The following is a 12,907-nucleotide window of genomic DNA, read 5'->3' as shown; positions in this document are numbered from 1 at the left end:
CAATAACCACAACACAAGCAGTCAAAATGCAAACAAAAAGAAACAACTCTGATGATGGTAATGATATGGACTGTCCTCAGAGTTGTTTCTTTTTGTTTGCATTTTGACTGCTTGTGTTGTGGTTATTGCAAACATGATGCCTTGTATAAAGGTGTCAGTTTTTGTACCAGTTGAAAGGGTAAAAACCTACTACTATCTACGTGACTTTACCGAAAGACCCAAAGAATATCGTTGACATTGAACTGGACTGCCTCTGTAACTGAATAACATTGCCAGCGTACTATACAAATAAATTGAACGTCGGCCGACGGGACTGATTACATTCTGCCTCTTTATATTCCGCGCGTGCGGTGATGTTGACTTTAGCAATGCAAATACGGAACAATGCGGAGGGAGGGGGGGTAAGCAGTGGTCACTGCGCTGTCAGCCGACGGCAACCCGCGTTCGATTCCTGGCCACAGCTTCCCGTCATCGCCGAGTGACATCTTCACCGGTGATGCCCCCCTCCCCTACCATCGTGACCAACCCGCACTCACCAGCGCGGCGACGCGTCGTCAAACAACTCCCACCAGGTAACTTCTTTGAGGCTGAGTCGACCTAGGGGAGGCCCAGGACCGGTTCAGAATAATCGTCACTTATGTTGACCGTGAGCGGGAATCGAACTCGGGTCGCAAGGTTGGCACCAACCGCCTCCCAGGTGCGCGCGCGCACACACGCACGCACGCACGCGCACGCACACACGCACGCGCACGCACGCGCACGCACGCACGCGCGCGCACACACACACGCACGCGCACACACGCACGCACGAGCACACACACACGCACACACGCGCGCGCGCACACGTGGGTTACGAACGTGGCGCGTCACACACGAGAGTGATTGATGAGCACGCGAGTAAAATCGCGTTTTGGATTTCAAACTCCGTTTGGAATTGACGGATAACGTGCGACAGGGGGCTGCAGGAGTGGGGGGGTTGGGGTTTATTTTTTTTAGCGAGGACGACCTCGCTAATTTTGACATCACGGTCTGAGCCGACGACGAGAGCCCGTGTCACTCCCACCCACCCACCCCCACCCTCCTCCACCTGGGAGTGCTGCTCAGCTGTGTGCGGTGATCAGCGTGGGGAAAGGAAGGGCGCGTGGAAGGGCTGCAACTGCTGCTGCTGCCGCAGAAATCCGGGTCAGTGGCGTTCGCCCGCAAAGAGCGGCTGGATGACGCTAGTGCGGGGACTAAAGCATGATGTTATAAAAGGGCCCTGAATAAATAAAAAAGCACGTAAATATTAAAACATAAATGTTTAACTTGCAATGTAAAGTAATTGTATTTTTGCATTTGCTATGCAGCCAGATAATCGTTAACCTCAAACACCCAGTCGTTCGTAAAAGTTGAAGGCAGTATAGTACTATAGTAACTGTGCAGAATCACTGAACCGGAATTGATAGCTTGAAAACATTTAGCGCGACTACTAATGTAGTAGCTACTACACGTGTAGCTACTTTAGCTACTGGGATCATCCGGCACTTGGGGGGGGGGGCGACTGTTTGCCGATTTAAAGTTTCGTTAACTTTGAACAGATTTTTTGTCGCACATAGTTACCGAAACAAATGCAGGCGCAACGAAACGTTGCGTTACATAAATTGGCTACGAATGGCGAGATACTAATTACACGACAACTCCATGAAGATTGTGGTTTCAAACCTGCCTAAAAAAGTTAAAGCCTCTTTCCTCTTACCATTCACCCATTGTCGAAAATGAGTCATTCTTGAAATCTAATTAACACCTGTATTAAAGGTAATGACATTCATCAAACTTAAGTGTGCGCATGGGTATGTTCATCTCAATGAATGTATTGAATAACAATTGCCTTATTGTATATGTTAGGTAGTAACTGAAGAGTGAATGCAGCCAACCAAATGCTACCTACGATAGCATGGAGTTTGGGCAGTTCAAAAAATACTCGGCAACCCCAAAGTCAACATTTCAAATTCACCATAATAATACATATGGGGTGTAATTTTGAAGGAAATACATTTTTTAGACGAAATATGGCTTATGGATGGAATAAGTCAGTGGTCTGACATGTACGAAACTAAATGCATCATGAACATCCCAGCGTGGACGAAAATTCCACTTTGCATGAGTACGCCTGTCACTGCGGTATTATAAAATCTGGTAATCCAGGCCTCACTGCTGATAAGGCCCAGAATGTTTACATTGGCCCAGAGTTTCCTTGCTTAAGCAAATGCTACTCGATCACATTGATGGGACAACAAACAATGCTTTTTTTATTATTTTTATTATGTCAAGATATAGAATGGAGTTCTGCTTACACGTGCTATTTCACGGGGAATTTCTCCCTTGTCAAGAAAGATGAACACATCACTGACATCTCGATTACATTCTAGATTTGAAGCTTTCGTGACTGCAAGGATTCATACTCTTTTTTCCGGTAAAGTCACGTAGGTAAAAAATAATTTAAATTAAATCACGACGTCGTGATTTAATTTAGTTGTTTTCATTTGTTTTATTTTTTACCTACGTGACTTTACCGGAAAAAAACAAAGAGTATGAATCCTTGCAAAAAATAAATAAAACAAATGAAAACTAAATGAAATCACGACGTCGTGATTTAATTTAGTTGTATTTATTTGTTTTATTTTTTACCTACGTGACTCTACCGGAAAAAAAACAACAAGTATCTCGATTACAGTCCTGATCGTTTGACGTACAAACGTCCACGTAACAAAGCGGCCACTTCGTGACTACACCGAAGGTCACCCACGTCTTTAAGCTGTCTGCAACGTGCGTCAGAAATGTGTGGAACTGCTTGCGAGTGCTCGCCCTTTGTCAGCAATCTTTGTTGTTTATGTATTTTTCGTGGACGGAGGAGGCAGCGATGGGCTTCGTGGCGCGCGAGGTCCGCTGGCCAACGGAGAGCTTGCCCCCCCCACCCCCCCGCTGCGGAAGACGTCGCGTGCGAAGCCCGGGCACAACGGTCGCTCGCTGCAGAGGGAGAGAGAGAGACACCCGTACAAAAACTAACAACAACCAAAACATTGAAATCGTTGGTTTACAATGGTTTGTTGGTTTGGAGGCGATTACCATGCAAACCAACAAACCAGCGGTTGGCTTTGTTTCTAACATTCGGCCACATCGTCAGGCTCGTCAGGTTAAGACAAAGCGACGCAGCGTCAGTAAAATAACGCCTATTACACAAACGGCTGGGACGAGGCCGCGGGCATTTGCAGGAGCTAAGCAACCGCGGGCGGCACTCTTTACCTCTGCGACATTTTGCATCGCCAAATCACGTCTCGCTCAAACAGCCTCTCTGCTCGGCGTGGAACGGTCGGTAATCGCCTCCCAGAAAAAATCAGGTGCCCCCCTGCCGATTCGGCATATATCCGGCAGGAGAAAAACGAAAAGAGGAACAGACTGAGGAAAGCCTGAGCGTGGCTCACCGCCACTGCGTCCGCTAGAAGAGGCCAATTTTAGCTGAGCTCCTTCTCGCCGTGGGAATGATGAATTTCTGGAGCAGCTCCAAAACGTCCGTCTTAACCTGCGCACAGAGACAAGGGGCAAGCGCGCGGTAATGCAGTGGAACAAGTGCGGTTAAAAAACAGAAATATGCACGGATAATTGTTAGTCTGGGCCACTATTATTTACCGCTTTGCATTGCTCGTGCTCGACACCGTGTGCGACTGGCAGAATGTTTGCAAATGTCAGGATTCCGATAGCAAAGTTTTCCATTTGAAACTCTTTTGATTAAAAAAGAATGCTTTACTTTCCCCCCGCAATGTCATCTTTGGAATCTGCGGGTGACAGCGCTATTCAATTTGTTTTTCAACGGACAACAAAAGGGGAAACGGACGGACGTGCTCACGACAGCGAAAAGACAACGACGACGGGGCCTTGCGGCAAGTCGATGCCACTTCGTCACGCACCGTCGCGCGAGGTTCGTTGTGCAACGAATCCCAATAAAAGACAAAGATCTCCCCCCACCCCCCTCCCCCGTATAGCCTTCATCAGACTTTTGGGGCAAGTGATGTTAGCGAGTAGCAGCTATGAAGGCCGAAACGGCACACGAGGGAGTGGGTGGCCAGCACCACGCCCGGCCGCCTTTGTCTCTCTAATGGGCGATGTTTACGCACCGCACCAGGTACTCGTTTGAGGCCGAGCCGTATGTTGAACTTATTTCGCACAAAGATTGTTCATCTCAGCGCCAAGCAAAACAAAAATGTTTAAATCCCCTGAGCTGGAATAAGCCAAATAAAAATCGTTGCACCTGATGAGTTAAATGATGACGTCACCCTGCTGCTGCTCTATTTAAGACCGGGAGCAAGAGCAGAGCCTCACCATTATGGCGAATTGCCCGACGATGCTGGATGCAATTACCAGCGAAACGTCGTACTCAAAAATTGTAAATGTTGTGGTTTCACGCTTCAACACACCGGTGGGCTAAAGTAGTGAACTATTTGTCTTTTGTCAATGTGACACTTTTTTGCCGATTGGCCGTGTCGGGTGGTGGAGGGTTACGACACATTTATAAATAACGCGATCTAACCCAAAAACTTGATTATGAAAAAAAAGTTGTTCGTTGTTGTTGTTGTAGTCATTGGTGACTGGACCGAGACAATACAATTTTTACAGTATAAGAATAAGTTTTACCCTTAATAAAAACAACTATTTTATTCCATTGGAACCTCATTTGCCAGTAAAAAATATAATAGTTTTTTTACCCTTCTATCTGGCAACAAAACTGACACCTTTTTTAGAAGGAGTCATAGTCCACAATACCTGCAGCCATAATGCAAACAAAAAACATAACTCTGATAATATATGCACTGTCCTTGACCAATCAACTTCAAGGACAGTGCATACATTATCAGAGTTGTGTTTTTTTTTGCATTATGGCTGCAGGTATTGTGGTCTATGCAAACATGACTCCTTGTAAAAAAGGTGTCAGTTTTGTTGCCAGATAGAAGGGTAAAAAACATATTATCAACTCTTTTATTGGCATAAAGGGTCACACCTATTCTTAGACTTTGATACTGGCAAGAATCTGGTTGAATCTTGGGCGACTGTCCAGGTTTTAAAGTCAGGATCTCATCAGTGCCAGCTCAGTGCACCGACCCTTGAGCCACCAGCCCCACCTCAGTCTGTAATCTGCGCACTTTTTACAGCTTTTATTATTACACGCTTTTATTTAACTCACTCCGTCTGTTGTATCCTAAAAAAAGAAATCTTGTAACTCAATTTTTACCCATTTCCCAATGTGCTATCGACTGCTAACTTGAAATAGCTACGTCATACCGATGCCAATACTATATTCTAGCATAAAAAATCCAAAACATATATTTTTAAACATTTTACACGCTTTTATTTAACTTACTCTGTGTGTTGTATCCTATAATCTTGTAACTCAATTTCAACCGTCTTCCCAATGTCGTATCGACTGCAAACTTAATATAGGCATGTCATACTAATGACAATACTATATTCTATCACTGAAAATTATAAATAAATATTTTTAAACTATCTATTTTACGGCTCTAATTGTCCACGTTTACGGCTCTAAATGTCGACGCTAAACTCACGTTGGTTGTAAATCACCACGTGGTCCCTTACGTCACGGCAAGCCTCGGGGAGCCACGCCGAGGGGAGGGGGATGTGGAAGGAGGGGAGGGGCGATGGGGGAAGAGGGGAGGGGCGATGGGGGAAGAGGGCAGGGGGAGGGGCAGCTCGGACGGTACATTTCATTAAAGCGTGTTTTTTAAAAAAGTATTTTTCAATATTTTATTGTTATCATGTCTCTGGCCAGGTGACACACCGGTTAAACATCTTGTGCGAAGTTAAAGTTTGATGAAAAAGCATTGTTTAAAAGAAAAAACACGATTAAAAGTTAAAGCAAGTGGAGTTTAATCAAGAGGTTGCGAGTTCAAACCAGGGTCAGGGGTTGACTTTGCCATTCATCCCCCACCCCAGAGTTGATAAATGAAGCGCTACGTTGTTGGGATTTAATCGTGGTTGTCCCGAGTATAGATTAATCCCCGACCATATGATTGTGGAATTTCCACACCTTGACTCAGGGTTGTAGAACAGCAAATTGGCACTGCCCCATGTTCGTTGATGCCTGGGAGAAACTCTTATTTTAGCTGATTTAGACTCACAAAGTCGAAAAGCAGTCTCAAAAGTTTGCCTTTGCAAACCACGTTGCTGAGAAACGTGGGTAACAAAATATTACGGGAACGATTTCATTTTTGGTGAAGCAGACCAACGTTTTAGGGTTTATTTATCAATTAATATTTATTTGAATGTCCTGTCATTTTTAAAGATAACTTTGCTGCTCACTGTCGATAAGGCTTACGACAAAAAAAAATCAAAATATTTGCTCAAAACATTTCAGCTGGAGGCGCTTGCACAAATCTACGTCGTGCCGTCCGGCCATGTTTACTCGCAGCCTTCCGCAAAGTTAAAACAAATTTGAACTGGCACGACGCGCTAACCTGCCTCCAAATACACTCCTGACCGGCCGGGCTACAAGAGACCTCATTATGCCCTGCTGACGTAATCTCATCCGGTTAAAGGAAGACACCGCAGGGTTCTTTATGCCCGGGCTTTATAAACACCGCAGCAACATATCCGATTAGGACATTCTATTTATATAGGAACCTAGAGGAAACCAAAACAAATCCTGTAGGAATCTTAAAGGGGTTGCAGTTTTTTTTATTGAAACATTCCTTTAAAGATCCTCTATATTATAGCGGGATGTCAGCAGCGCGTTGGACTCGCAATCCAGAGATCGCCGGTTCGATTCCATCTCCCGGCGTGGAAGCTGAAGAAATGGTGCAAAGTTGCTTAAGTACCGTTGCCGTAAAAATGAATTTTAACCAGTGAATCGATTAATCGTTACATGACTTGGCCTTGGTAAAAGCCACACGCTGTCCTCGACACACAAGTCCGTTCAGATGAGAGAGGGGAGTGAACATCGCTCACCCAACGACAACCCCTCAAACCTTATCCTCGCAGCAGCAGCAGCGGCTTGTGGCTACACCACGGAACAAAGACGGTTACCGAGTCGCGCGCTTTCGGATGCGCTTCTGCGGTCGTCTGGAACGCTCTTCCTTCCGACATTAGGAAGCCGCTGGAGCTATGCAATTTTAAATCGAGATTGACAAACTCATTTCTTTAGAACCGCTTCTTGTGTTTAGTTTGTTGTCCTTCCCCCGCAACCTCTCGATTAACACGGTAGTCTACGCGCGGTGCGAAAGAAATTCAACTTACGTGCATGCAAATCTCCCCCCTCCCTCCCCCTTCTCTGAACTCCCCCGCCTCTGTCCACCAAGCGGCGTAAACTGAGCACCACGGTCGATCGACATGTTGATCATGGTGATCGACATGTTGATTGACATGTTGATCGACATGTTGATTGACATGTTGATCGACATGTTGATCGACATGTTGCGTGTGGTGGGGTAAAGTGGGGTTATAGTCCCACCTCTTTCAAGATGTCTGGAAGAGTGGGCCAAAAATAACCTCTGAAGGCCATTTCTCCACTTCCACCATTACCCACGCACGGGCAACTTCATGACTCTTCTCGGAAGAGTATTAAAGGGAATGAGAATCACAATGGATAATAATTGTACACAAGGCAGCAGCTATCCTGGTTAAGACGTCGTGGTTCTGAGAAAGAACTAAAAATAGTGCTTATAAATAGGACGTTTGGCACACTTGGAGCGGAGGGGGTGTTTACAGACTCTCAGTGTTGGCACCGTAGCAATGAATCGAAACCCTCCGTGGCAGCACTTCAACATTAGCGATCACGGTACGGCACACGTCACTTAGCTCTCGGTGCTAATACGGGCGCACGCACCGCTCATCAGCACGCGGACGATGGTGCCATTTAGTTACAGCTTGCAATCAGCAATGGCGCGCATGTGCTCATGTGTGGTGTTCGTGTATGGGGAGTGGGTGGAGCGGTTAGCGCTGCACCGCTGCTACGAATTCGGCGACCCGGCTTCGATTCCCGCTCACGGCCAACACCGGTGACGATTGTCTGAACCGGTCCTGGGCCTCCCCCCTAGGTCGACTCAGCCTCAGATGAGTACCTGGTGCGGTGTGTAGTAAACATCGCCACTAGGAAGACAAAGGCGGTCGGGCGTGGTGCTGGCCAGCCACCCCCTCGTGTGCCGTGCCGGCCTTCTTAGGTGCTACTCACTAACAGCACTTGCCCCTATAGTCTTGTTAAGACTATACGGGGAATCTTTGTCTTTGTGTATGGGGAGCTGTGGTGTAGTATTTAGCGCACTGCGCAACAAATCCGGCGACTCATGTTCGATTCCCGCTCACAGCCAACATAGCTGACGAATATATGAACCGGTCCTAGGCCTCCACGAGGTTGCCTCGGTCTAAACATCAGCAATGGGGAGACAAAGGCCACCGGGCATCAAGTTGGCCACCTAGGCCCCTCGTGTGCCATGCGGTGCTCACCAAAAAAACTTACCCCGATGGCCTGAGCAAGGCTACACGGGGGATCTTTGTCTTTGTGTGCGCTCAGCGAGAGGAATACCTCGGGGATGTCAATCAGACGACGCAGCTTCTGGTCTCTCCAGTTCCAGTCCAGCACAAGGTACTTGAGGGAGTCGAGCGTCATGCCATCTGCATCGCAACACAACGAAAGCAAAGGCCGAAGAATGGTCATCGGTGGGGGTTCTCCGGTGTTTCTTTCGGGTTGTCGTGTCGCGTGTTTGTAGTTGTCGGTACGACGTCCGACGTTTCACTCCAAGCGTCCCGTGGGGAGCTGTCTCACCTCCTGAGTAAGCTCCGAGTTGCCACTGTCACTGGCCACGAGGGTTGCAGTGCGATCATTTCTCACGATACGATATCAAATTTCACGACGTGACAAATATCGCGATGACTAGTTTCCCATGAGTTTGCCATTTCATTTTTCTTTTTTTTCTTTTCTGGTATGAATACAAAGACCACTTAAACGTTCTTCAGCTGCGGTTAATTCAACATAAGCCTGCGAATGGGGCAAGCAACAAGAGGCAACTTTACAATCAAAAACGCAAATGCTGCCAGTCGCACAATAACACTTCTCGGACCAGGAAGACGATGATGCCGTATAACCGCAATGCTCCTCAGTCCCTGAATAAGCTCACAGGACGTCGTGCCAAACAACATGCAGCATAACGTTGGGACAGCTAATGAAGGACAATCGCGAAAACCTACGCAGCGGTGTAACTTGCACTGCTGGAGCTATTTGGGAATATGATGCGTGCTGTGTTGGCCACAAAACGGCCAAAAAATATGTGAATGCAGCCCGCTCTCTCGTCGCGTGCTCAGCCCCGCAGAATTGTAATAAGCGGTAACCGAGTTGCTAATCCTCGCAAAAGAATATTATTTTTAAAATGCGTAATGTGGATTACAAACTTACGAAGAAAAGCATAAATTGAAAAGTATAAATTGCAGAAGCCTATAGTTGTCTCAAAGTATAATTCAGCTAAAGCAGTTTTATACGGTTAATTCTTTTCTGTTATCATGCAAAGAAGAAATGCACACCGACAATAAACTACATGTACCCTTTTTTTACGTTCAAGGCAGCAGAACGACGTTCAATATTTTAAGAGACAATGCTTGATTTTAGCAAAGCGAAAAAAAAAAATACAGATTACATATCGGACTCAATGGTTTTATATTTATAAAAAATATATGTACAAAAAAATATATATATGAAAACCTCCCCGATGATTCGGCATGGCTGAGGTGAACTCCAGAGTGATCCGCGCTTGTAAAACAATTCTCAACGTTAAAGCCAAACGGAAGGGCCCACGGTAGCCATTGAAATCCCTCAATCCGAATCCGTCCGCCCCGCGGGACATCGGCCAATCTCTTAACGGCGTGGGGGCCCCCAACCATGAGGCCGACGACATCAAGGTTTGCGGGAGGGGGGGGGACGGCCAGGATGGACGCCGCGGGCACGTACCGAGGTCCAGGATTTTTTTGATGCGTCCGGGAGTGCCTGCGGCCAGGTGTACCGGCAGCTTTGCGAGCGAGGCAATCTGCTCCTCCACCTGCACCCACGTGAGCACGCACGACGCAGGAGAAAACGGCCCCCCCCGCTCAGAGCAGGCGACACAGCATGACCACCATCACTGCTGCTGCTGCTGCTGCTGCAATCATCATCATCGTCATTATTGATGTTCTTCCACCTGTGAACACAACTGCTGGAACTACTCTACCCACTGACGATGCAACGAGAAAACCTTATCCTTCTATTCAATAATGTTTTTCTTTATATTGTAGTCAATGAGATTTCAAATTCTGATGATTAAAAAAACAACTACATTATTTTATGATACCGTTACTCAATGGCAATGTATAATAGATGTTTATCTCGTTAAATGTTTTTATTGCGATAAAAAAATTGATCGACCAAAAAAAATGCTCTCGTTGCAACGTTGGCCTGCGGCATTGCCGACTGTCTCGTGCGAACCCAGTGGGGAGAACTTTAATGTGTGCGCCTACTGGTTCTATATAACAGCGCAGTATATCATTTGCACCTGGTCCTGAATGTTTTTCGACTACTGCGTACGATTTTTTACCTTCTTTTGTTCACATTCACATCTTTTCTACTTCGATTTAAAGCTTTCGTGACTGCAGGGATTCATATTCTTGGTTCTTTCGGTAAAGTCACGTAGAAGGGAAAACAGAATTTTATTGTTTTATTTTTTTCATTTTATTGTTTTACCTTCTACGTGACTTTACCGAAAGAACCAAGAATATCTTTTCTGCTCTTTTCGTGTCCTGTCTCCCCTTTTGTACTTCGTCGTCGGTACTGCCATTTTTTTTTAGTCCTCGATTTGTCCCGACTTTATTTTGTGTGTCCGTTCTGCCCATCTCACTCTGTCTCCGTCACATCACCTACTTCCCCTGTGTCGTCTCGGTCCAAGAATGAACTAAGAAATATATTAATTGCGTAATTTGAAGTAATATTTTTTTTTGCTGCAAACCAATTTGATGGGTCGGGAATCAATTTTCCTTACACGTCGTCACAGCCCGCTTGAACAGGTAGCTCTCTCCTCCTCTGCTTGTTGCCGCCTCTCTATCACTTCGACCGTAACGTCGTCGCAATTGCCTCCGTCGCCTTGAGAATTCGAAGCCGGCATCCTCTTCTCGGGATGTGCACGCTTCCCCATTTGTGCAACTTCCGAAGAGGTAGCCACGTTTGGCTGCTTTATAAATACAAATTGTCTTATATTGCAAGCGTGACACCATGACCACCATGCACACTGATCTGTTCGTCTTCCTGTGAGTAATCCTATCATACTGAGCAGATTCTTGTCACTGGTCAGCCAACACAATACAACACCACGACTACCACTATTACGACTGCAATCGTATTCATCATCAGGATCATCAGTGATCATGTTCACCATAATCACCATCGTCATCATCATCACGTATGCCCGTCGTCATCATGGCCACGTTCAGTGCAAAATAATTTCAACATACACGCATCACCATTCTGTTCTTTTATCTGTGAAGATGCACCAGATTGACTGCGTCAGAATCATCACCATCATCATCATCAACACAATATCATCATCATCATCAAGAATCAACATCATCGTCAAATCACCGGCCGTCCTCAATTCTTGCGCCTACGTTTCGCGTACCACACACCGCGTTGAACGAAGAATCATTATGAATCACGCCAGCAAGATGAGCGATGTCAGAAGCGGCAGTGACTGACTTGGTACCTTAATGTGTTTGGAGAACAGCTTGGCCACTCTGCAGTCTCCTTTGAAAGCTGCCGCTTGTCTATAATAAAACGGCACAAGAGAAGGCGATAAAATACCCGCATGCTGCCACTGCGGGGGTGCAGGTTTCAAAAGAGCATTCCCGTTAACTGTTATGTTTTCGTCACGTAATCATCTGCAGCAGTCGATCATATCACTGTAATTATTATCCGTTAATAACTCAAAGCGACTGTTTAGCAATAAACTGCAAGTGGTTGAGGAATATGCTGGAAGTGCAACAATAATGTTTTGATATTCCAGCATGAAATGCATTTCTTTAGCCATCCAGCTTTTTTCAAGGTGGCTTCAAATATTCAACGTGTGTTGTGCAAATCATCATTAAGGCTTCCGTTGCATCCACATCACATACAGAGATTATGGCCACTTTGACAAGGGTACGCTACGGTACTGGAATATTAACAAAGATTACTCTGCGCATTGTTATGATTGTAAATGGGTCCTCGCAATTCATCAACTTTGTTCGGCTCAACCACCATCAGCTCTGATCAATCCACTGCTGGATGAAGCCCTACCCTAAGCCGTTGCCATCTATCATGATCCCGCGATGTAGCAATCCGCCAAGCAGTATAATACGCTTCCGCTTATTAAACTTTTAGTTCATTTAGTAAATGGATTCTTAAAATATATTCATAATATAATTATTTGTATGCCGAGTGTCTGCTCCTGTACAGCGCTTTGAGATCTTTGATGAAAAGCGCTTTATAAATGAAATCAATATTAGTAGTAACCGTACAGAACCTAATTTCATTACTCCATCTCCTCGGCTGGACATCCTTTCGGACACGTTAATTCGTTGTCTGCAAACTGCGTCGCTATTCTTCACCATCGTCAATCACAATTGTAGCGTCGTGTCCTGGCCAACCTCACTGACTCCTGAATGATGATGGCATGAATCTGCGCATGTTCTCTAACCCACGCGTTCCTCATTCGGTCTTTCAGTGCCATTCAAGCCTCCATCTCTCCGTGCATCTCTGCAGACTTTTCAGTTTTTTTTAACACGTAGGTAATACATGTGTCGTTACCCGCCACCACCTGACACAGCCAATTAGTAAGGTTTGTCACGTAAACAAAACCTGCATTAAGTT

General features: G+C 45.8%; 1 protein-coding gene across 2 annotated transcripts in view; it reads right to left on the bottom strand.

The window, feature by feature from the left end:
* Positions 1 to 2,497: 2,497 nt before the first annotated feature.
* CMSS1 (cms1 ribosomal small subunit homolog) overlaps positions 2,498 to 12,907 on the bottom strand; it is a 171,709-nt gene continuing 161,299 nt past the window's right edge. The window contains exons 7-11 of one of the 2 annotated variants that reach the window (XM_078878212.1): positions 11,763 to 11,823; positions 9,986 to 10,073; positions 8,570 to 8,658; positions 3,462 to 3,559; positions 2,498 to 3,006 (exon numbers count right to left, since the gene is read on the bottom strand). In XM_078878212.1, the coding sequence (XP_078734338.1) occupies positions 3,476 to 3,559; positions 8,570 to 8,658; positions 9,986 to 10,073; positions 11,763 to 11,823 (322 nt within the window). In that variant the 3' untranslated portion in view covers positions 2,498 to 3,006; positions 3,462 to 3,475. The remainder of the gene's footprint in view (positions 3,007 to 3,461; positions 3,560 to 8,569; positions 8,659 to 9,985; positions 10,074 to 11,762; positions 11,824 to 12,907) is intronic. The other variant, XM_078878211.1, reaches the window with a different exon arrangement.

Source organism: Lampetra fluviatilis, chromosome 50, assembly GCF_964198595.1.
Source record: "Lampetra fluviatilis chromosome 50, kcLamFluv1.1, whole genome shotgun sequence".
NCBI lineage: Eukaryota > Metazoa > Chordata > Hyperoartia > Petromyzontiformes > Petromyzontidae > Lampetra > Lampetra fluviatilis.
The sequence above is the reverse complement of the archived record's forward strand: the minus strand, read 5'-3'. Positions and strand labels throughout refer to the sequence as shown.